The 25075-nt window shown below is 50.0% G+C and overlaps 1 protein-coding gene across 1 annotated transcript in view; it reads left to right on the top strand.

Moving 5' to 3' along the window:
- Positions 1-24802, top strand: part of LOC138521817 (proteasome subunit beta type-7-like) — a 173912-nt gene extending 149110 nt beyond the window's left edge. The window contains exons 7-8 of the mRNA XM_069634933.1: positions 6379-6530; positions 21960-24802. Coding sequence (XP_069491034.1) covers positions 6379-6530; positions 21960-22071 — 264 coding nt within the window. The 3' untranslated portion in view covers positions 22072-24802. The remainder of the gene's footprint in view (positions 1-6378; positions 6531-21959) is intronic.
- The last annotated feature ends 273 nt before the right edge of the window (positions 24803-25075 follow it).

The following is a 25075-nucleotide window of genomic DNA, read 5'->3' as shown; positions in this document are numbered from 1 at the left end:
TGTGTGTCTGTCTGTGTGATGGCTGATCCCCAGGGTGAGTTGGTGTGTGTGTGTGTGTGTGTGTGCCTTTCTGTGTGATGGATGATCCCCAGGGTGGGTTGGTGTGTGTGTGTCTCTTTCTGTGTGATGGCTAATCCCAGGGTGAGTTGGTGTGTGTGTGTGTCTTTCTGCGTGATGGCTGATCCCAGGGTGGGTTGGTGTGTGTGTGTCTTTCTGTGTGATGGCTGATCCCAGGGTGGGTTGGTGTGTGTGCGTGTGTGATGGCTGATCCCAGGGTGAGTTGGTGTGCGTATATGTGTCTTTCTGTGTGATGGCTGATCCCAGGATGGGTTGGTGTGTGTGCGTATGTGATGGCTGATCCCAGAGTGAGTTGGTATGTGTGTGTCTTTCTGTGTGATGGCTGATCCCCAGGGTGAGTTGGTGTGTGTGTGTGTATTTCTGTGTGATGGATGATCCCCAGGGTGGATTGGTGTGTGTGTGTCTCTTTCTGTGTGATGGCTGAACCCAGGGTGAGTTGGTGTGTGTGTATGTATGTGTGTGTGTGTGTCTTTCTGTGTGATGGCTGATCCCAGGGTGGGTTGGTGTGTGTGTGTGTCTGTCTGTGTGATGGCTGATCCCCAGGGTGAGTTGGTGTGTGTATGTGTCTTTCTGTGTGATGGATGATCCCCAGGGTGGATTGGTGTGTGTGTGTGTCTCTTTCTGCGTGATGGCTGATCCCAGGGTGAGTTGGTGTGTGTGTGTGTGTCTTTCTGTGTGATGGCTGATCCCAGGGTGGGTTGGTGTGTGTGTGTCTTTCTGTGTGATGGCTGATCCCAGGGTGGGTTGGTGTGTGTGCGTGTGTGATGGCTGATCCCAGGGTGAGTTGGTGTGTGTATATGTGTCTTTCTGTGTGATGGCTGATCCCAGGGTGGGTTGGTGTGTATGCGTATGTGATGGCTGATCCCAGGGTGAGTTGGTATGTGTGTGTCTTTCTGTGTGATGGCTGATCCCCAGGGTGAGTTGGTGTGTGTGTGTGTCTTTCTGTGTGATGGCTGATCCCAGGTTGAGTTGATGTGTGTGTGTCTTTCTGTGTGATGGCTGATTCCCAGGATGAGTTAGTGTGTGTGTGTCTTTCTGTGTGATGGCTGATCCCCAGTGTGAGTTGGTGTGTGTCTTTCTGTGTGATGGCTGATCCCAGGCTGAGTTGGTGTGTGTGTCTGTGTGATGGCTGATCCCCGTGGTGAGTTGGTGTGTGTGTGTGTGTGTGTGTGTATTTCTGTGTGATGGCTGATCCCCAAGGTGAGTTGATGTGTGTGTGTGTCTGTCTGTGTGATGGCTGATCCCAGGGTGAGTTGGTGTGTGTGTGTGTCTTTCTGTGTGATGGCTGATCCCCAGGGTGAGTTGGTGCGTGTCTTTGTGTGTGATGGCTGATCCCCAGGATGATTTGGTGTGTGTCTTTCTGTGTGATGGCTGATTCCCAGGAGAGTTGGTGTGTGTGTGTGTTTATGTGTGTGTGTGTGTGTGTGTGTCTTTCTGTGTGATGGCTTATCCCAGGGTGAGTTGGTGTGTGTGTGTCTTTCTGTGTGATGGCTGATTCCCAGGGTGAGTTAGTGTGTGTGTGTGTGTGTGTGTGTATGTGTGTGTGTGCGTATGTGTGTGTGTCCTTCTGTGTGATGGCTGATCCCCAGGGTGAGTTGAGGTGTGTGTCTTTCTGTGTGATGGCTGATTCCCAGGAGAGTTGGTGTGTGTGTGTGTTTATGTGTGTGTGTGTGTGTGTGTGTCTTTCTGTGTGATGGCTTATCCCAGGGTGAGTTGGTGTGTGTGTGTCTTTCTGTGTGATGGCTGATTCCCAGGGTGAGTTAGTGTGTGTGTGTGTGTGTGTGTGTATGTGTGTGTGTGCGTATGTGTGTGTGTCCTTCTGTGTGATGGCTGATCCCCAGGGTGAGTTGAGGTGTGTGTCTGTGTGTGTGTGTGTGTGTCTTTCTGTGTGATGGCTGATCTCCAGGGTCAGTTGGTGTGTGTGTGTGTATGTGTGTCTTTCTGTGTGATGGCTGATCCCAGGCTGAGTTGGTGTGTGTGTGTCTTTCTGTGTGATGGCTGATCCCCAGGGTGAGCTGGTGCGTGTCTTTGTGTGTGAAGGCTGATCCCCAGGGTGAGTTGGTGTGTGTGTGTGTGTGTCTTTCTGTGTGATGGCTGATCCCCAGGATGAGTTGGTGTGTGTGTCCTTCTGTGTGATGGCTGATTCCCAGGGTGAGTTGGTGTGTGTGTGTGTGCATGTGTGTGTCTTTCTGTGTGATGGCTGATCCCCAGGGTGAGTTGGTGTATGTGTGTGTGTGTCTTTCTGTGTGATGGCTGATTCCCAGGGTGAGTTGGTGTGTGTGTGTGTGTGTATGTGTGTGTGTATGTGTTTGTGTGTCTTTCTGTGTGATGGCTGATCCCAAGGGTGAGTTGGTGTGTGTGTGTTTGTGTGTGTCTTTCTGTGTGATGGCTGATCCCCAGGGTCAGTTGGTGTGTGTGTGTGTATGTGTGTCTTTCTGTGTGATGGCTGATCCCAGGCCGAGTTGGTGTGTGTGTGTCTTTCTGTGTGATGGCTGATCCCCAGGGTGAGTTGGTATGTGTGTGTCTTTCTCGTGTGTGTGTCTTTCTGTGTGATGGCTGATCCCCAGGGTGAGTTGGTGTGTGTGTGTGTCTTTCTGTGTGATGGCTGATCCCCAGCGTGAGTTGGTGTGTGTGTGTCTTTCTCGTGTGTGTGTGTCTTTCTGTGTGATGGCTGATCCCCAGTGTGAGTTGGTGTGTGTGTCTTTCTGTGTGATGGCTGATCCCCAGGGTGAGTTGGTGTGTGTGTGTGTGTGTTTGTCTTTCTGTGTGATGGCTGATCCCAGGGTGAGTTGGTGTGTGTGTGTCTTTCTCGTGTGTGTGTGTGTCTTTCTGTGTGATGGCTGATCCCCAGGGTGAGTTGGTGTGTGTGTGTGCGTGTGTCTTTCTGTGTGATGGCTGATCCCCAGTGTGAGTTGGTGTGTGTGTGTCTTTCTCGTGTGTGTGTGTGTCATTCTGTGTGATGGCTGATCCCCAGTATGAGTTGGTGTGTGTGTGTGTGTCTTTCTGTGTGATGGCTGATCCCCAGGGTGAGTTGGTGGGTGTGTGTCTTTCTGGTGTGTGTGTCTTTCTGTGTGATGGCTGATCCCCAGGGTGAGTTGGTGTGTGTGTGTCTGTCTGTGTGATGGCTTATCCCAGGGTGAATTGTTGTGTGTGTCTTTCTGTGTGATGGCTGATCCCCAGGGTGAGTTGGTGTGTGTCTTTGTGTGTGATGGCTGATCCCGAGGGTGAGTTGGTGTGCGTGTGTGTCTGTCTCTGTGATGGCTGATTCCCAGGGTGGGTTGGTGTGTGTGTGTGTGTCTTTCTGTGTGATGGATGATCCCCAGCGTGGGTTGGTGTGTGTGTCTCTTTCTGTGTGACGGCTGATCCCAGGGTGAGTTGGTGTGTGTATGTATGTGTGTGTCTTTCTGTGTGATGGCTGAATCCAGCGTGGGTTGGGGTGTGTGTGTCTGTCTGTGTGATGGCTGATCCCCAGGGTGAGTTGGTGTGTGTGTGTGTGTGGCTTTCTGTGTGATGGATGATCCCCAGGGAGGGTTGGTGTGGGTGTGTCTCTTTCTGTATGATGGCTGATCCCAGGGTGAGTTGGTGTGTGTGTGTGTGTGTGTCTTTCTGTGTGATGGCTGATCCCAGGGTGGGCTGGTGTGTGTGTGCGTGTGTGACGGCTGATCCCAGGGTGAGTTGGTATGTGTGTGTCTTTCTGTGTGATGGCTGATCCCCAGGGTGAGTTGGTGTGTGTGTGTGTCTTTCTGTGTGATGGATGATCCCCAGGGTGGATTGGTGTGTGTATGTCTCTTTCTGTGTGATGGCTGATCCCAGGGTGACTTGGTGTGTGTGTGTGTATGTGTGTGTGTGTGTGTGTCTTTCTATGTGATGGCTGATCCCAGGGTGGGTTGGTGTGTGTCTGTCTGTGTGATGGCTGATCCCCAGGGTGAGTTGGTGTGTGTGTGTGTGTGTGTGTGCCTTTCTGTGTGATGGATGATCCCCAGGGTGGGTTGGTGTGTGTGTGTCTCTTTCTGTGTGATGGCTAATCCCAGGGTGAGTTGGTGTGTGTGTGTGTCTTTCTGCGTGATGGCTGATCCCAGGGTGGGTTGGTGTGTGTGTGTGTCTTTCTGTGTGATGGCTGATCCCAGGGTGGGTTGGTGTGTGTGCGTGTGTGATGGCTGATCCCAGGGTGAGTTGGTGTGCGTATATGTGTCTTTCTGTGTGATGGCTGATCCCAGGATGGGTTGGTGTGTGTGCGTATGTGATGGCTGATCCCAGGGTGAGTTGGTATGTGTGTGTGTCTTTCTGTGTGATGGCTGATCCCCAGGGTGAGTTGGTGTGTGTGTGTGTGTATTTCTGTGTGATGGATGATCCCCAGGGTGGATTGGTGTGTGTGTGTCTCTTTCTGTGTGATGGCTGAACCCAGGGTGAGTTGGTGTGTGTGTATGTATGTGTGTGTGTGTGTCTTTCTGTGTGATGGCTGATCCCAGGGTGGGTTGGTGTGTGTGTGTGTCTGTCTGTGTGATGGCTGATCCCCAGGGTGAGTTGGTGTGTGTATGTGTCTTTCTGTGTGATGGATGATCCCCAGGGTGGATTGGTGTGTGTGTGTCTCTTTCTGCGTGATGGCTGATCCCAGGGTGAGTTGGTGTGTGTGTGTGTGTCTTTCTGTGTGATGGCTGATCCCAGGGTGGGTTGGTGTGTGTGTGTCTTTCTGTGTGATGGGTGATCCCAGGGTGGGTTGGTGTGTGTGCGTGTGTGATGGCTGATCCCCGGGTGAGTTGGTGTGTGTGTGTGTGTCTTTCTGTGTGGTGGCTGATCCCCAGGGTGAGTTACGGGAATGACATGGGCTGCCCTGTCAGTGCATATGTGCTTCGTGACTGCTCCGCAGTTGTTGTGTGGGGATGCCACTGTCTGTGTGATTGGGTGGCCAGGACTTCAGCACGTGTTTCATTCCAGCTGCAGTGCATACATCTGAGAACATGCAAGGGAGCTGTTTCACCAGGAAGCAGAGGTTTATGTTTCCCCTTGACTTGCATTGGAATAAAGTCAATTCTAGGTACGATAACGATACAAATATATATATTTTCTCTGAAAAATCAGGAGTCTCCCTCCAAAATAATAAGAGTTGGGTCTATGTTACCATGTCATGTTTCTAGTCGATATTTACTATAACTCTAGTGTAGAAGTCTCACCTTCTGCTCTCTCTCTCTCTCGCTCTCTCTCTCTCTCTCTCTTTCTCACCTCCTCCCCCCCTCTCTCTCTCTCTCTATCTTTCTCACCTCCTTCCTATCTCTCTCTCTCCCTCTCTCACTCTCTCTCTCTCTCTCTCTTTCTCACCTCCTCCCTCTCTCTCTCTCTCTCTCTCTCCCTCTCACTCTCTCTATCTCCCTTTCTCACCTCCTCCCCCTCTCTCTCTCTCTCTCTCTCTCTCTCTATCTTTCTCACCTCCTTCCTCTCTCTCTCTCTCTCCCTCTCTCTCTCCCTCTCTCTCTCTCTCTCTCTCCATCTCCCTTTCTCACCTCCTCCCTCTCTCTCTCTCTCTCTTTCTCACCTCCTTCCTCTCTCTCTCTCTCCCTCTCTCTCTCCCTCTCTCTCTCTCTCTCCCTTTCTCACCTCCTTCCTCTCTCTCTCTCTCTCTCTCTCTTTCTCACCTCCTTCCTCTCTCTCTCTCCCTCTCTCTCTCTCTCTCCCTTTCTCACCGCCTTCCTCTTTCTCTATATCTCTCTCTCCCTTTCTCACCTCCTTCCTCTATCTCTCTCTCTCTTTCTCACCTCCTTCCCCTCTCTCTCTCTCTCTCTCTCTCTCTATCTACCTTTCTCACCTCCTTCCCCTCTCGCTCTTTCTCATCTCCTTCCTCTCTCTCGCTCTCTTTCTCACCTCCTTCCTCTCTCTCTCTCTCTCGCTCTCTTTCTCACCTCCTTCCTTTCTCTCTCTCGCTCTCACACTCTCTTTCTCACCTCCTTCCTCTCTCTCTCTCGCTCTCTTTCTCACCTCCTTCCTCTCTCTCTCTTTCCCACCTCCTTCCCTTCTCTCTCTTTCTCATCTCCTTCCTCTCTCTCTCTCGCTCTCTTTCTCACCTCCTTCCTCTCTCTCTCTATCTTTCTCATCTCCTTCCTCTCTTTCTTTCTCACCTCCTTCCCCTCTCTCTCTCTCTCTCTCTCTCTCTCTCTTTCTCACCTCCTTCCTCTCTCTCTAGCGCTCTCTCTCTCTCTCTTTCTCACCTCCTCTCTCTCTCGCTCTCTCTCACCTCCTTCCTTCCTTTCTCTCTCTCTCTATCATCATCCTTCTTCACACTTTTCACCCTTCCTTGGTTCCGCACAGCGCGAGGAGGCCAAGCAGCTCGTGCGGGATGCCATAACTGCGGGAATTACCTGTGATCTGGGATCCGGAAGCAACGTGGACCTGTGCATCATTACCAAGGAGGGTACGGAGTCCCTCCGCGGGTACGACAGCCCCGGCCAATCCGGAAAGAGGTGAGCCCGAAACCAGCACTAGTGCCTCTGTGTAATCGTCCCTGTGCATATTTGTGACTATAGGGGGTCATTACGAGTTTGGAGGTAGCCATGGTGCTATTAGCGCCATGGTTGCCTCCAGACCCGGGTCTGGGTCCCTTGAATGGCGATTTACCGGGTCATTCCAACCTTGGAGGACCCGGTAAGTCCCCATTCAAAATACCCATCCCCTTTCCCATTCGAGCCCCCATAGGGCTCAATGGGAATGGGGAGGGAGCTCATAACGGGCACGTTAATAACGGGCACGTTATTAGCTCCATGGTCCCTTAGCGGCTCCCGCTAAGGACGGCTGGTTTTACCAGCCGGCCTTAGTGGGACCCGCTAAAGGACCTCATAATGCAGAGGTAAGGGGTTAACGGCACCGGCATCTTTACCGGCGCTGTTAACCCCTTACCGCCAGCCTCGTAATGAGGCCCTATGTGTGACTACGTACCAGTGCCAGGGGCAGTGGCTAGTGAATTTCTGTAACTGGAAGGGTGTAAATGTATGTGTCTAATATGTTTGTGCAGCCGAGCACAGCGAGGGAGCCTGACCTAAAAGAGGAGGAGGGAGGAGGTTCTCCCCCTGAGAAAATTGTTAAAATAATGGGTTAAAATCATGCATTTTGCAGCACTTTCTGTGAAAATGGGTAAAAAGCCACACAGTTTGCTTACAATTTAGCGTGGTAGCACATGAAAAACCCAATAGATGCAAGCTACCAACACTGCATAGGACCATTTTCCAATGCATTTTTATCATGCTTTTCCCACAACATATGCCAGTATATAAAACAGTTTCATGCTGGCTGTGCCTGTATATGACCCCGCAAGCCGCACCAATATATGCCAGTATTACCATGAAATGACTCCTAGCCAGTGAAAAATGCCATGCTACAGAAAGAAAGTATATCCAGTCTGGCTATACCAAGATAGACCAGGTTACCAAGTCATCACACTTATGTTTCCTTTTACCCCATATGCAAAGTACAAAAATGCCATGACACACAATATAAGCCAGTCTAGCCATGTAATAACGCACATCATGTTTGCTTTACCCTTGATATCAAGTAAAAAGTAACTAATGCCATGCTACAGTAAGAAAGTAAATGCACACTGACACCATAGGCCAAGCTAGCCACGTAATAACACTTCTGATGCTTGTGAATCTGCTTAGAATCGCATGCTGTGCATGTAGTCCCACATCTAGTGGTAATCACAGAGTATTGCATCTTTTTTCCGAAGATCGAAAAGGGACGTCGACATGGGCGTGACTGTAACACTATCCCTAACGTGACGCGTAGTGTACCCCAAATCCTTCACGTGTCGAGGTCCCACCAGATTGTTTTTTTCCACCTAACTAGTCGGTCGAACATATTGTGGAGCTCATAAGAGTTTATATTGCTGATATTATTTCTTCAGCGGTTTGCTTGCCCTTCGACGACTACTTAACGGCTGCTCGATGCCTGATCCTGCCGTCGACTCTCCATCCTTGACTGCTCAGCGACTGTTTTCCCGCTGGGTTGGCCCTCTAGCCCAGCCTTTACAGAAGGGAGAGTGAGGCTTTGTTCTTACAGACTTATCTCGAGAATGCGTTTTCTTTACCCCTTCTCTTTCCTTTTCTTTGGTCTGGCTGCCATTTCCCTCTGCTATGGGGAGAATGCCTTTTAAATTCTGCCCGTCTTGCAACATCAAATTTCCTTGGAAAGACACCCATCGCCGATGCAATCGGTTCCTCCCTCATGATCACCATGAGAATCACTGTAAAGCCTGCAAACTTTTTCCACCTAAAACCCTGAAAGACAGACATTTGAAACGGTGGGCAGCCTATGCAATGCAGGTCGAGAGCCAATCGCCCGCCGGCTCCTCAGACAAGGAGTCTGTTGGCAGCTGCGGCTCTGATTTGGAGGCCATTGACCTAACTGTGGAACCATCGCGTTCCCACGTGTCAGTTCCCGAAAAGCATGCTGCTGGCAGTGCCATGGGGTAGTCACACCCTGGCAACAAAGACACATATGCACCACCTGCTCAAAAGCACACAACCCCTAAACTTTCCTCGGCTGATCTGTCGAGGAAAGTTTCTATGCTCGCAAGCCCGTCAAAGTCTTCGGCGTGGCCGTCCAAACCTTGCAGTTCAGTGCTCCCTGAGCACCTGCCATTGCGACCTACGCATGGCGATACATCTTCTACTTCAGTTAATGCTTCCACTAAATCCATGGTATCCGATGCGGTAGCATCGAAAGACATGCTGAGATGGGTCCACTCGTCGAAAACGGTCCTGAAGCTTCAGGAGAAGCTTTCTAAAGCCGTTTTACATGTTTTGGACCCCAAGAAGGCCTCCCCTTTGCCTGAGGACTAATCTCCAGGCTCTCCTCCTCTTTCCAGGGCTTTGCAGCAGGACCCAGCTCCATCTACCCGGCTCGTCCCCCTACAGATGCTCCAGGCTCCTCTGAATGGACCAGGGATACATTTGAAGCCTGTATGGACAGTTCATTAATTTGTCTGGCCAGTTTGTTGATATTTTGAAGCGACATAGGGCTGTTGATTCCTGTCCTGTCCCTCTAAAGTCACAGAGGCTCCTCTCCCCAGGTGCTCAATTTGCATCCCTGGAGGAATCCCATTCTCCCGACCCCCAGGCAGATGTCTTTCTGGATGACCCTGATGGCCCCGCCAGGATGTATGCTACGTCCAGGACCCTAGCCAAGGTAGCCAGGACCCTACCTATCATGACATGCACTAGAACCCACAGATGACCAGGGCACGTGGCACTCACCACCCCCCAATGCCCTTTGAAAAAGAATTGGGGCGCTGCTCCTGTCACTCAACCCAGGGACTCGTCGCCTATTGACAACCAGATGCTTATTAATAACCTTCTTAAGAAGGCACCTGATCACTTTAAAATTACCACACTGGACTCTGTAGCCAGTTCGTTAATTAAGGGATGGCATGGATTTTAGTAACTCAGTATATTCTTTAAAAAACCTTAGACTTTGTCGAAACTGCGGGACACATCCTTGCCCAGGGGGCTCTTATCAAGTGCCACATCTGGCTAAAGAATTCAGGGTTCAAGCTGGAGACACAGGCTTCCCTCATTAATAAGCCAGTGGAGGATGCCAACCTGTTTGGTAAGGCGGTCGATGAAGCTTTGGAACCGCCAAGAAAGAGCATGAGACCTTAAAAACACTCAATCAGATCTCGACCAAGCCCTTCATCCAGTGAGGAGGTTTCAACACCTGCCGGCCCTTTTGTGGGCAGTCCTTCTCTTGCTCTCCACAAGGCCAGTATGGCTCGTGGGGAACCCACTGGGCTTCAGGGCAGGGTTCCTCTGGTCGTTTTCAGTCTCCACAACAATGAGGGGTTTGACGAGGGATAGGCAGAGGTAGAAACTCTGTTTCCAGTGGCTCTCCAGCCTCCACCACCAAATGACTCAGTGGTACGGGTCCCCTCCCACACTTCTCCATTCGGGGGACGTCTAACACCTTTTACCCACGCGTGGGAGGGGATCACACAAGATCAGTAGGTACTCAAGTCCCTCACCCATGGGTATTGCATCGAATTCCTCCAGCCACACCACTACCATCGACCCGGAAGCAGACAACTGTTGCCAGACCATCTCCGTTTCCTGTTGGATGAAGTCCAGGTCCTGTTGGAAAAGGGCACCATCGAAGTCGTCCCTCGTCTCCAGGTAAAAAAGGGTATTTATTCAATATACTTCCTTGTACCCAAAAAGGATCTAACCATGTGCCATGTTTTAGATCTGCGTCCTGCGAACAAATATGTCAAACTGCAAAGGTACAGGATGACAACTCTTCAGGAAGTAATCCCACTACTGCGGCAGGGGGATTACATGGCCCCATTGGACATGAAAGATGCATACTTTCATATTTCAATCTTGCCAGCGCACAGAAAGTACCTCAGGTTCAAGATAGAGGACGCGCACTATCAGTTCAAGGTTCTCCCTTTCGGAATTGCCTCAACCACAAGGGTGTTTACAAAGGTACTAGCGGTAGCAGTGGCTCACCTGTGTAGGCAGTCCATCCCAGACTATCCCTACCTCGACGACTGGCTCATAACTGACATAACATGTCTGGGGAATACCCAGAGGACAGTAGATCTCCTATTTAATCTAGGGTTCTCTTTCAATGAGAAGAAGTCAAGTCTGGTCCCCAGCCAAGTCAAACAGTTTCTGGGGGCCTTGATTCAGACAGAAGACTGGCTCGTCTTCCCCACCAACGAGAGGGTTCAAAACACGCTGTTCCAGATTCCTCACTATGAAACCAGTCACCGGGTAACCGCATGCAAAGCCATGCCACTGTTGGGGATGATGGCATCCTGCGTCTTCCTCGTTCCACATGCTCGCCTGAGCATGCGCCCCATGCAGGCGTGGCTCTCGAGCCAATGGTGTCAGGCCATCGGCCAGTGGGACGATCTAGTGGTTTTCTCGACAGCCCTCGTTCAGTCTCTGCAGTGGTGGTCAAGGGAAAACCCTCTGCAGGTGAAAATCTTTACCACCCACGCAGTAGAGTCCACTCTCCCTACTGACGCATCTCTGTCGGAGTGGGGAGCGCACCTCCTTCAACAGACAGCGCATGGTGTGTGGTCCCCTTCTGTAGCATCCAATCACATCAATCTGTTAGAACTGCTTGTAGTGTTCAAAGCCCTGAAAGACAGCCTTCCAAGCACATCCACAGGCGAAGACAGTTGTCCTTACAGACAGTACCACAGCACTCACTCTCTAGGGCTATCCAAACTGTCCCAGAACATCTGGAATTGGGCACTCAAACACAATTTGTTCCTTCTCTCAAAACATGCTCCAGGGGAACACAATCTTCTGGCAGATGTGCTCAGCAGAGACGTGCACCTGCCTGTAGAGCACAAGTGGCTCTTACAAGAGCACATTCTACTCAACGACTTTGCAGAGTGGGGTTATCCAGACATCGACTTGCTCGCGACTCTGGAAAACCAGATTACACCTCCAGGTACCCACAGACGTGGTCCAAAGGAACGGTGCCTGGATAACATGGTCAGCGAGATTTTCCCCCATTTCCCCTTCTCAACAGGATAGTGCACAAGATGCACCAGCAACAAGTCATGATGATTCCGGTGGCACCAATGTGGGTTTGGCAGCCACGGTTGTCCCATCTCATGAGAATGTCAGTCTCCCCTCCCAGGAAACTGCCATGCCCGTACAACATGCTGTCACAAGACCAGGGGAAAACACTGCATCCGTGCCCCCAAACACTCAACAGCTTGGCTCCTGAAGTCATGAGTTTGGGCATCTTCAAATCCCTCAGAGATGTATAGACACCAGACATTGTTACTCCAGTAAGTGTAAACGCTTTATCATCTGGTGCAATACTAATAACGTTGATTCCATTGACTGCTCGGCTAAAGATCTAGAACTTTATCTAACACGCCTATTAGACTAAGGACTTGTTTTCAATTCCCTAGAAGCCCACCTGGCCACTCTCTCTGCGTATACCACATCTCAGATCAAGGTTTCATGGTGGAAGATTCCTGTAATTAAAGCCTTCATGAAAGGAGTAAAAAGACTTCACCCCGCCCCCCTATTTCCAACCCAACTCCCGGGTGGGACTTGAATGTCGTTCTCACAAGATTAATGGGACCTCCCTTTGAACCCATGCACAAGGCTAGCCTTAAGGCCCTCACTTATAAGACTGCCTTTCTAGTGGCCATTACCTCTGTAAGGAGAGTTAGTAAACTGCAGACCCTCTCAGTTCAGGACCCATTTGTGACTATTCTTCAAAGATAAGGTGGTATTACGCACACACCCACGCTTTGCACCTAAATTCATCTTGAAGTTCCATGTGAATCAATCAATCAAACTTCCCACTTTCTTTCCAAACCCCACTAACTCAGCACAAAGAAGCCTCCATACACTAGATGTGAGGAGGGCAGTAATACACTACTTTGAAAAGACTAAGCCACTGAGAAAGACAAACCAATTATTTGTCTCTATGGCAGCTGGTAGAGAAGGGGACCCTGTCTCTAAATCAGCTATTTCCAAATGATATGATATAATAAGTCATTTATACAGCGCCTGTACACAAGTGTTTCAATCAAATGGATTGTTAATTGCATCACACTGTGTTACTCTCTTGCAAAGAGAGATCTACCCTTTACGCCTAAAGCTCATTCTAGTCGGGGCACAGGAGCTCCCATAGCATTCATTGCAAATGTTCCTCTAGATTCAATTTGCAAAGCAGAAACCTGGAGTTCTTTTCATATTTTCACCCAACACTACTGCTTAGAAACACACTCTAAGTCTGATTCTCAAGTGGGACAAGCAGTCCTAAGACATCTCTTTGCTACTGTTCCTTCACACATCCCAACACCATATTCTGGTACTGCTCACAAGTCTATGCACAGCATGTGATTCTAAGCAGATTCACAAGCATCAGAAGACATACATTACTCACTGTAATCGTATTTCTCATGATTGTATCTGGTTAGATTCACATGCGCCCACCCTTCCTTCCCTCTTGGAGTAGAAGGAACATAGACATCTTACACCTTCTTTTCTCCTGTACTCACTCACGCATTCTGTAAAGCTCCCTCACGGCAGAACATAACAACTGGTGGGACCGCGACGCGTGAATGATTTTGGGTACACTACATGTCACTTTAGGGGTAGTGTTACAGTCACGCCCATGTTGACGTCCCTTTTTCATATTTGAAAGAAAGATGTAATACTCTGTGATTACCACTAGATGTCAGACTATATTCAAAGTATGTGAATCTAAGCAGATACAATCATCAGAAATACGATTACATTGAGTAATGCATGTCTTATCATGTTTGCTTTACCCTTGATGCCAAGTAAAAAATGTTTATGCCACATTAAGAAAGCTGATGCAGACGGTCACTACTAACGTTGGTCAGTAGTCATTATCATCATTAACTTTATTTGGAAGATAAATATCCATTAAAGTACAATTTTCACAATACAAAACATTAAAAACAAAATTTGCATTATTATCCACATCATTCTTAATGTCATAAAATCATTATTCACAAAGTATATATACAATTTTAAAACCAACGTAGACTTATGTAAACACAATCCTTAATAATGCACACACGTCCTTACCCATCCTAATACTCTGGCAAACTAGTGACTTTTCTAACCTGTAACAGTCGCTTGTTAAATGCAGATCTTAAGAAATGTGAAACTGCTAACACAGGTACAGGCTGGGTGCCACATTTTAGGGCTTGGATAACTGACAGAATTGGGAGCTGGGCTAGGTGGCTTCAAGCCGGGGTGAGCCAACGCACCCTTGCCTGGCAATAAACCCAGCAGAAAAAGCAAAGATGGGCCTCATCCTCACGCCCCTTGCCACAAAGAGGGCATAGGGTTGAGGAACAGGAGCCATTCTTCCACTTGGCAGACTCGTGGGCCAACGGGAGTGCACCTAATCGAGACTTTGCAAACCAGCTTTTTCATTTCATTAGCATTTGGAGATCCAGAGATACCTCCAAAGCCCAGACATCCTTAAGCTGCAAATAAGCCCTAGCTTTTTTCCCCATTAGGCAATTATCGATCATCATACTCCACGCCCACTCTCTAAATGTATTCTTAACCACCACTTTGTAGCCTCTTCCCAACCTTGTGGGATCACTCCATAGATTCCCCAGCCCAATGTTAAAAAGCATTGTTCTTACATGTCGAAATCAAGACAGTTTCTTACCACCTGGTAATGAAAGCAGCTCCTCCAAACCTTCCTTAAACAAAACTAAAGCTTTATTGATCCGGATCGCAGCCAGTATAACACTGGCTACATCATAATAGCATATGGCATCTCTATGAGGCCAAATTCGCAAGCCACTGGTGTGGACGGCGCATTAGGCAGTAAACCAAGCAATGATTTCAAAAATCTATTTTCGGGTATCTGAATGGGGGTACAATCATTTGCACCCCATAGTTCAGCTCCATAGGTTACCCCCGGAATTGTCTGTACCTGGTAGATTTTAAGAGGTATAGAAAGAGCCTTGCCATCAAGTCTTGTTACCAAATTCCTAATGGGGCCACACTGACGCAAGTGCTATAATGAACACCTTACTATCTGGTCCGGCCATTTTAGGCTCTTCCAGAAAATCAACCCAAAATACCTATACAAATCCACAGACCCCAGAGGCTGGCCGTTTAATTGGAAGTGTGCCTGTACTCTGGCCTTTTTCCCAGCGCCGGCACATCGCATAGTTTTAGTTTTAGAAAAGTTGATTTTAAAGCCTTTTGCGGTTGGTCAGTCTAGCCATGTAACAACACTTACGTTTGCTTTTCCCTCGATGCACAGCTGCTATGCATCAAGGCTAAAGCAAACATGATGAACGTTATTAACTAGCTAGACTGTCCTACATAGAATGTAGAAACTAGTAACTGTGCATCCAGGGTAAAGCAAACATGATAAGTGTTATTACACGGCTAGACTGGCCTACACTGAATGCAATGCCACATTAAGAAAGTAAAGCAAACATGATTGCTACTTTATGGCTAGTCTCTCCCAGTTTGGGAGACTATTCAAGGGGACTGACATCTTCGGCCCATGTCTGGGATTCAATTAAAGGAGCAGAAAGAAAAAGACCTTGGCCGTGTGGCCAGCGGTGCGGGCTGCACACCCTTATCAGCCGCTGATAAACTGCTGAAAAAGTGCAGCAGTCTTCATGAAATCCTCCGAAAAATGGCGCACTTTGCTTTCAAATACGCTTTACCAGCCCGAGGTCTGATCGCTGGGTCTTCCTTTGAAAGGATACATTAAGTCCCATCCATCATTCAGAGTCCAAACTCTTTCTGAGGTCATAGAAGATACCTAGTGACATTAAGGTGATCCCACCAGCGCTGAACACAGCCCTGCACCGGAGTGCCCTGAATCACTTGCATGGTTTAGACTCAAGACGACTGCTGATCAGATATTCTTTCCGCACGGGTGGACATGCTGGTTTTTCTTTGAGCCCTGACGGTTTGAAGATAGTTGAGACTGAGTATTATAAGAAAAGGTGTAATCACAGGCCCTGAAGAAGGGTTTTTCGACCCGAAATGCATGGGCCGCAGATGTGATGAATTCTGCCATTATAGTTTATCTTTGATTTAAAGCAAGCGAATGAAGTTTGATTTATTAAAAATGTCTCTTTGAAAAAAGGAATCAATTCAAGAATTTTTTCTACGATTATTTTTGAACTACGCCACTGAGTAGTGGAATAAGGGTGTGCAGCCCGCACCGCTTGCCACACGGCCAAGGTCTTTTTCTTTCTGGTTCTTTCAGGTCCAGTATCACGGAAGCACCTTCTATAGTGGGTTTGCACCCCAAACTTATAATATTGAATTAACATTAATTACAATTGACTATAAAAATAAGGAGTGCCCGACTCACCAACACCAATTATTCAATTAAAGGAGCCACACTGTTCTGGCAAGGTGCAGGAGTACAACTGAAGGAGATGCACATGTTAACACCATACCCGGGGGCTAGACTGGTCTACATTAGTCTTGCCAGTCTGCATAGACTTTCTTAATGTGGCATGGCATTTCTTACTTGGCAGCAAGGTAACACAAACATGTTAAGACCATTTGAGAGGAGAGGCATCACTCGCTAGGAATGAGAAGCAATTCTGTTCGGAGATGAGAAAGCACGCAACACAGTGATCATCCAGAACACAGAGGTTCTACTAATGACGTGAGCACAGTACTAAATTGCCCTGATGACAGACGGCCGCCCGAAATGCATTGGCAACACAAGGCACCACTGTGTCAGCTTCCTGTGATTGGAAAATATGATTCAATACCAATCTGTTTGGACCACCTCAATTTGTCTACTATGGACTACTATGGACTATAATATGTTAAACCTGTACACTGTCAAGTATATTTAGGCAGTTATCTGCTGTTTGGCGAGCACACAGTACTCTGAAAGCCTAACTCAGCAGGCTGTTTTATGTTTCAGTGCATCAGGCATTGAAGGGCAAGCCCTTCTGTGACAGAGGCAGCATGTCAGTAGTGGAAGGGGTAATCTACTAGTAATCCAGAGCCCCGCCGCAGGAGTGGCAGCATGTCGGTTGAGGAAGGGGTATTCTGCTAGTAATCCAGAGCCCCGCTGCAGGAGTGGCAACATGTTGGTAGAGGAAGGGGTAATTTTCTAGTAATCCAGAGCCCCGCCGCAGGAGTGGCAGCATGTCGGTAGAGGAAGGGGTAATCTGCTAGTAATCCAGAGCCCCGCCACAGGAGTGGCAGCATGTCGGTAGAGGAAGGGGTAATCTGCTAGTAATCCAGAGCCCCGCTCCACGAGTGGCCGCATGTCCGTAGAGCAAGGGGTAATCTGCTAGTGATCCAGAGTCCCGCGGCAGCAGAAGTGCCAACATGTCAGGAGAGGAAAGGGTAATCTGATTGTAATCCAGAGCCCCGCCGCAGGAGTGGCAGCATGTCGGTAGAGGAAGGGGTATTCTGCTAGTAATCAAGAGCCCCGCCGCAGGAGTGGCAACATGTTGGTAGAGGAAGGGGTAATTTCCTAGTAATCCAGAGCCCCGCCTCAGGAGTGGCAGCATGTCATGAGAGGCAGGGGTAATCTGCTAGTAATCCAGAGCCCTGCTCCACGAGTGGCAGCATGTCCATAGAGCAAGGGGTAATCTGCTAGTGATCCAGAGTCCCGCCGCAGGAGTGGCAGCATGTCGGTAGAGGAAGGGGTAATCTGATTGTAATCCAGAGCCCCGCCGCAGGAGTTGCAGCATGTCGGTAGAGGAAGGGGTATTCTGCTAGTAATCAAGAGCCCCGCCGCAGGAGTGGCAACATGTTGGTAGAGGAAGGGGTAATTTCCTAGTAATCCAGAGCCCCGCCTCAGGAGTGGCAGCATGTCATGAGAGGCAGGGGTAATCTGCTAGTAATCCAGAGCCCTGCTCCACGAGTGGCAGCATGTCCATAGAGCAAGGGGTAATCTGCTAGTGATCCAGAGTCCCGCCGCAGGAGTGGCAGCATGTTGGGAGAGGAAGGGGTAATCTACTAGTAATCTAGAGCCCTTCTATGACAGAGGCAGCATGTTGGGAGAGGAAGGGGTGATCTACTAGTAATCTAGAGCCCTTCTATGAAGAGGCAGCATGTCGGGAGAGGAAGGGGTAATCTACTAGTAATCCAGATCCCTTCTGCGACAGAGGCAGCATGTCGGGAGAGGAAGGGGTAATTTATTAGTAATCCAGATCCCTTCTGCGACAGAGGCAGCATGTCGGGAGAGGAAGGGGTAATCTACTAGTAATCCAGAGCCCTGCAGCAGGAGCGGCAGTATGTGGTGAGAGGAAGGGGTAACCTGCTAGTGATCGGGAGTACTGCCACTGCAGCAGCATGTTGGGAGTGGAAGGGGTAATCTACTAGTAATCCAGATCCCTTCTGCGACAGAGGCAGCATGTCGGGAGAGGAAGGGGTAATCTATTAGTAAGCCAGATCCCTTCTGCGACAGAGGCAGCATGTCGGGAGAGGAAGGGGTAATCTATTAGTAATCCAGATCCCTTCTGCAACAGAGGCAGCATGTCGGGAGAGGAAGGGGTAATCTATTAGTAATCCAGATCCCTTCTGCGACAGAGGCAGCATGTCGGGAGAGGAAGGGGTAATCTACTAGTAATCCAGATCCCTTCTGCAACAGAGGCAGCATGTCGGGAGAGGAAGGGGTAATCTATTAGTAATCCAGATCCCTTCTGCAACAGAGGCAGCATGTCGGGAGAGGAAGGGGTAATCTATTAGTAATACAGAGCCCTTCTATGACAGAGGCAGCATGTTGGGAGAGGAAGGGGTGATCTACTAGTAATCTAGAGCCCTTCTATGAAGAGGCAGCATGTCGGGAGAGGAAGGGGTAATCTACTAGTAATCCAGATCCCTTCTGCGACAGAGGCAGCATGTCGGGAGAGGAAGGGGTAATCTATTAGTAATCCAGATCCCTTCTGCGACAGAGGCAGCATGTCGGGAGAGGAAGGGGTAATCTACTAGTAATCCAGATCCCTTCTGCGACAGAGGCAGCATGTCGGGAGAGGAAGGGGTAATCTATTAGTAATCCAGATCCCTTCTGCGACAGAGGCAGCATGTCGGGAGAGGAAGGGGTAATCTACTAGTAATCCAGATCCCTTCTGCGACATAGGCAGCATGTCGGGAGAGGAAGGGGTAATCTACTAGTAATCCAGATCCCTTCTGCGACAGAGGCAGCATGTCGGGAGAGGAAGGGGTAATCTACTAGTAATCCAGATCCCTTCTGCGACAGAGGCAGCATGTCGGGAGAGGAAGGGGTAATCTACTAGTAATCCAGATCCCTTCTGCAACAGAGGCAGCATGTCGGGAGAGGAAGGGGTAATCTATTAGTAATCCAGATCCCTTCTGCAACAGAGGCAGCATGTCGGGAGAGGAAGGGGTAATCTATTAGTAATACAGAGCCCTTCTATGACAGAGGCAGCATGTTGGGAGAGGAAGGGGTGATCTACTAGTAATCTAGAGCCCTTCTATGAAGAGGCAGCATGTCGGGAGAGGAAGGGGTAATCTACTAGTAATCCAGATCCCTTCTGCGACAGAGGCAGCATGTCGGTAGAGGAAGGGGTAATCTATTAGTAATCCAGATCCCTTCTGCGACAGAGGCAGCATGTCGGGAGAGGAAGGGGTAATCTACTAGTAATCCAGATCCCTTCTGCGACAGAGGCAGCATGTCGGGAGAGGAAGGGGTAATCTATTAGTAATCCAGATCCCTTCTGCGACAGAGGCAGCATGTCGGGAGAGGAAGGGGTAATCTACTAGTAATCCAGATCCCTTCTGCGACATAGGCAGCATGTCGGGAGAGGAAGGGGTAATCTACTAGTAATCCAGATCCCTTCTGCGACAGAGGCAGCATGTCGGGAGAGGAAGGGGTAATCTACTAGTAATCCAGATCCCTTCTGCGACAGAGGCAGCATGTCGGTAGAGGAAGGGATCATCTATTAGTAATCCAGATCCCTTCCGTGACAGAGGCAGCATGTCGGGAGAGGAAGGGGTAATCTATTAGTAATCCAGATCCCTTCCGTGACAGAGGCAGCATGTCGGGAGAGGAAGGGGTAATCTATTAGTAATCCAGATCCCTTCTGCGACAGAGGCAGCATGTCGGGAGAGGAAGGGGTAATCTACTAGTAATCCAGAGCCCTTCCGTGACAGAGGCAGCATGTTGGGAGTGGAAGGGGTATTGTACTAGTCATCAGGGGGCAGGCCCTAGCCGGGCCCCGTTCTCGAGGTTGAAGGTAAACCCTTGCCAGGGCCATGCACCCGGGAGCTGCTGCTTCACCTAAAGCCACTGGGAATAGTCTGTGTGGCCTCTGCACGGGGGTAAGGAAGACCAGGGCAGTCAGTGAGATCACTAGTGGAGCCCCTCTCGTGTGGGTCTAAAGAGATTGTGGACTCTCCCATCTTGTGCATGCGTTGTTGCTGTTGCCTGGTGCTCGGAGTACAGTGAGTAATCTGCACAGCTGACCCCTACCTGGCCAATGGAAATAAGGACACACCTGCACCTGGTCTTTCTCTCCTGATTCCAGAACCTCCCGCCATGTTTTCTCCTGTTCTGACAGCCTTGCCCATCTTGCCCTTGGAAAGGAAGAACCCCCTCCTATGGGTCGTAGACTTCAGCTGGCATGACAGAATGCCCATAATGGTTCAGTTTGTTTTGGGTCCCCCCCAACCCGGGTCCCCCCCAACCCTCCGTTTAGGACCCTTAAAAACTCACCCGAAACATTTTGCAAACAAAATTAACCCTTTACCCCACACAAAAATGCATTCGATGAACATTTTTTCGTTAGAAAATATTCGTTGGAAAAATGTTTAGATTAAAAAAATGTCGATGAAAAGACTGGATACCGCCCATAATTGCATTGCCGTCAGAATAACTTTATAGTAAATGGTGTTGTAGGGTTGACAGAGGAGGCAGACTCAGATGGTAGGTTAAACATCCACCTGGATTCAAATATACACCAGTATGAATGGAAACCACAGGTGCTGGGTTACTTCACCCTTCCGGTCCAGCAGATCTTCTGGTGCTCAAGCACTCTGTACAAGGGCTCTTCTGCTTTCTTCTGAGGCTCCTGATAGGCCCGCCACTCCTCTGGGTCCTCCTCGGGCAGCCAGTCAGCCTGAAAGGCAGAAAGTGCAACATTGTAACAGGGATTCCTTTCCCTTTTATAGTCCTGCCTGCCTGTTGCAGCCAATCCACTTCCTCCTTCCTCAGATCCACCAATGCCCTCTTCCCAGGGTTAAGCCCCGCCACCTGCTATGGTTGCTGTTCTCCTCTTGTGTCCTCCTGCTCCAGTCCATGCTCTAATTGTGTTCTGGGAGCCTAGATATGTGGTTAGCGTGTCCATGTTTGTTGTGGTGCCATGGTCTCTATCCCACGGTGCTGCTCTCCTTTCTGCGGCCCCAGCCAGTTCCCCCTCTATATCTGTCAGAAAAACGCTGGTGGGTGCCATGTCCTCTGTTGCGACACCCTCCGTGGTTCCCATTGTGACGAACCACGCCACAGAGCTTGCCGCATCTCTGTCTCCTGCTATGGCTGTTGTGGAGACCAGTGCTGCTTCTCCAAAGGCATGCGCCACCTCTACTGCTGCAGCCGGTTCTGAGGCGGGTGCTGCCATCTCTGCGGCATGGCCACGTTCGCCATGTTCCTTTCATCGGCACACGGTGCTGCCGCGTCTGCGGTGTGTGCCGCGTTCCTTTTGTCCGCACAGTGCTCCCCACAGGTGTCCTGGGGTACGGAGGAGTTCAGAGGGATGAGTGCAGGTGATAACGGTCCGCTGATGGATGTGGGTGAGGGCTGCTTCAGGAGAGTGTATTCGGTTGAAGGCTGGTTGCAAATGGTCCTGTAAGCTGTTGGTGATACTGTGTTGTGTGAACGGAACTGATGTTGACAACACACTATCCATCCCTGGTGAAACGGGTAGGGTGGGCAGGTCTTATGGAGTATTGAAGTTGTGAGAGGATGGATGGAAGATGGTGGCAAGAAGGGAGAGCAATCTAGGTTCAGGAATCTGAAGAGGAAGACTAGCACAGAGTCCACATGGATCCACATGTGGGTAGGTGTGCCACTGGTTGTAAGAGGGTGGCTCCAGGAGAAGTCAGAGAACATGGAATGGGTTTCCTGTCACAGGCAGAGGATCGGAGGTGAAGGAGTAGACAGAAAGGGCTGGTTTCGGCAATTAGTTCAGGGAGTAAGAATGGAAGATGAGGTTCTATGCCTCTCAGGCAGGGGTCACTTGCTAGTGTGGCGTGGTCTCCCGGTAAACCCCACTGAGTCTTCTCCATGGTGTACACTCTACTCGATTAGCAGGATGGATTGCTTAAGATATACTTGGGACGGTTGCTGTGGTGTAGAGGTATCCCTAGGTTCTCACCCTTGTCCTCTGTCTCTTTTCTCTTTCCCAGGCTTGGGTCCTACCGATACCGGAAAGGAACTACGGCAGTACTGACAGAAACCATAACGCCTCTGGAACTGGAGCTGGTGGAAGAGGTTGTCCAAACAATGGATACAGATTGAACGCCTCTGTGATCCTCCCTTAGCTCTGGCACAGAGCGGTGTGTCTCCTTCTATCCTCCCTCATTCCTGCAACCAAGGCTTGCATCTCCTTCAATCTTCCCCCAAACCGGGTCTAGACAACCATGGTTCCCTTGATCCCCCCCCCCCCCGGGCATGGTGTCGAGATGTGCGTCTCTTTCTGTTGCCCTCCAGCACAGTGCCAGAACAGTGTGGCTCCTTCAATTGAATCCCAGGCAGGGCCCAAAGATGTCCGTCCCTTTCAATAGTCTCACAGACTGGGCCAATACTGTGCAATTCCTCTGGCCGGCCTTCCTTTGCAAGAGTGCAGCGCTTTCATTACATCCCATGCCTTGGGACCTTAGCAATGGCTTGAACGATTCAGCCCCAGTCATCACCCAGAGGTGTGTGGATCCTACCATTCTCCCCCAACCTTGAGTCAGAAGCGCCTGGCTTGCTCCATCCGAGGTTTGTGGCTCACTTCATTCTCTCCAAGACTTAGGTCAGAGGTGTGTGGTTCCTTTTGTTCTCCCCCAACCCTGGACCAGATGTGTGCAGATCCTTCCATCCTCCCCCAACCCTGGACCAGATGTGTACAGATCCTTCCATACTCCCCCAACCCTGGGCCAGATATGTGAATATCCTTCCGTTCTCCCCCAAACCCGCACCAGATGTGTGCAGATCCTTCAGATCCTCACAGAACCCTGGACCAGGTGTTTGGAATCTTCCATTCTCCCCCAACCCTGGACCAGATGTTTGGGTCCTTTCATCCTCCCCCAATCCTGGACTAGATGTGTGCTGATCCTTCCATTCTCCCCCAACCCTGGACCAAATGTGTGGAACCTTCCATCATCCCAGAGGCGTCTGGCTGGCTCCATCCTATCCCAGCCCTATAACTGAGGTTTTTGGCTCAGTCCATTCGCTCCATATGTTCTCCCCAACCCTAGACCAGATGGGTGCAGATCCTTCCATCCTCCCCCAACCCTGGACCAGATGTGTGCAGATCCTTCCATTCACCCCAACCCTGGACCAGATGTGTGCGGATCCTTCCGTTCTCCTCCAAACCCGCACCAGATGTGTGCAGATCATTCCATTCTCCCCCAACCCCAAACCAGATGTGTGAATCCTCCCATCCTCCCCCCACCCTGGGCCAGAGGCGTCTGGCTTGCTCCATCCTACCCAAGCCCTATAACCGAGGCTTGTGGCTCACTCCATTCTCTCCAAGACCTGGACCAGAGGTGTGGCTCCATCAGTTCTCCCCCAACCCTGGACCAGATGTGTGCATCCTTACTTCCTCCCCCAACCCTGGGCCAGAGGCGTCTTGCTTGCTCCATCCTATTCCAGCCTTTTAACCAAGGTTTGTGGCTCACTCCATTCTCTCCAAGGCCTGGGCCAGAGTTGTGGCTCCATATGCTCTCCCCCAATCCTAGACTAGATGTATGCAGATCCTTCCATTCTCCCACAACCCTGGACCAGATGTGTGCAGATCCTTCCACCCTCCCCAAACCCTGGACCAGATGTGTGCGGATCCTTCCGTTCTCCCCCAATCCCCCACCCGATGTGTGCAGATCCTTCCATCCTCCCCAAGCCTGGGCTAGAGGCGTCTGGCTTGCTCCATCCTATCCCAGCCCTATAACCGAGGTTTGTGGCTCAGTCCATTCTCCCCAAGACCTGGGACAGAGGTGAGGCTCCATCTGTTCTCCCCCAACCCTAGACCAGATGTATGCAGGTCCTTCCATTCTCCCACAACCCTGGACCAGATGTGTGCAGATCCTTCCATCTTTCCCCAACGCTGGACCTGATGTGTGCAGATCCTTCCGTTCTCCCCCAATCCCCCACCCGATGTGTGCAGATCCTTCCATCCTCCCCAAGCCTGAGCTAGAGGCGTCTGGCTTGCTCCATCCTATCCCAGCCCTATAACCGAGGTTTGTGGCTCAGTCCATTCTCCCCAAGACCTGGGACAGAGGTGAGGCTCCATCTGTTCTCCCCCAACCCTAGACCAGATGTATGCAGATCCTTCCATTCTCCCACAACCCTGGACCAGATGTGTGCAGATCCTCCCATCTTTCCCCAACGCTGGACCTGATGTGTTCAGATCCTTCGTTCTCCCTTTAACCCTGGACCAGATGTGTGCAGATCCTTTGATCTTCCCTAACCCTTGACCAGATGGGTGTAGACCCTTCCATCCTCCCCAAGGCTGGGCCAGAGAAGTCTGGCCCGCCCAGCCCTAGCTCAGAGGTCTGTGCCTTGCTCCATACCTCCCCAAGCTCAGGGTCAAAGAACTTCAGATCAGTCCTTCTCCCCCATCCCTGGGACAGAGGTGTGCCAGTAACGTACTCCCCGAACACCGGTCCATAGATATGGAGCTCACTCCCCGAACACCGGTCCATAGATATGCAGCTCACTATGTGCCCCTCATGCCCTTGGACAAAGGGGTGCAGCTCCTTCCCCACCACCTCCCAGTTCTAGATCAGAGGCACGTGGTTCCTTTGAGTCTATCCAAGGGGCGCGCCTGGGACACTTGACCCAACAATGTCTGTAGCATCTTTACCCAATCCACTGCTGTTTTGTTTGTCGTTCGTTTCCTATTTCCATCATCACCATTGTCTATTAATTCATAGCGCAAAAACAAAACATTAAATTAAGTGCAGTAAAATGCACAACAATATATCAATTGTACAAACAACATTCTTGGGAAAAAAACAAATGGGAGGAATAAAAGTACATTACATTACATGCTCGACGTTTGATTCACAGTGGCTGTTAGGCGCATTGCAAAAGCATGGTGACACAACATGACATATCATGACATAGTATTCTTACTCTGTGTGGCCAGGCCTGCCATCATATGTACCCACGACAAAAAGAACCAGCCCGCCATGAAGTTCTTTGAGCCACTGTATGGAGAAAGAGGGGGGATCAACCAGGCCTTCCCTTCCCCTGATTAAATAAATACCAGTGGCCTAAGCGGTAGAAAGGGCTGACTGGTACGACCTGGTGCCAGATT

Source organism: Ambystoma mexicanum, chromosome 13 (genome assembly GCF_040938575.1).
Source record: "Ambystoma mexicanum isolate Mex_15411 chromosome 13, UKY_AmexF1_1, whole genome shotgun sequence".
Lineage (NCBI taxonomy): Eukaryota > Metazoa > Chordata > Amphibia > Caudata > Ambystomatidae > Ambystoma > Ambystoma mexicanum.
This window is presented reverse-complemented; position numbering and strand designations above follow the sequence as displayed.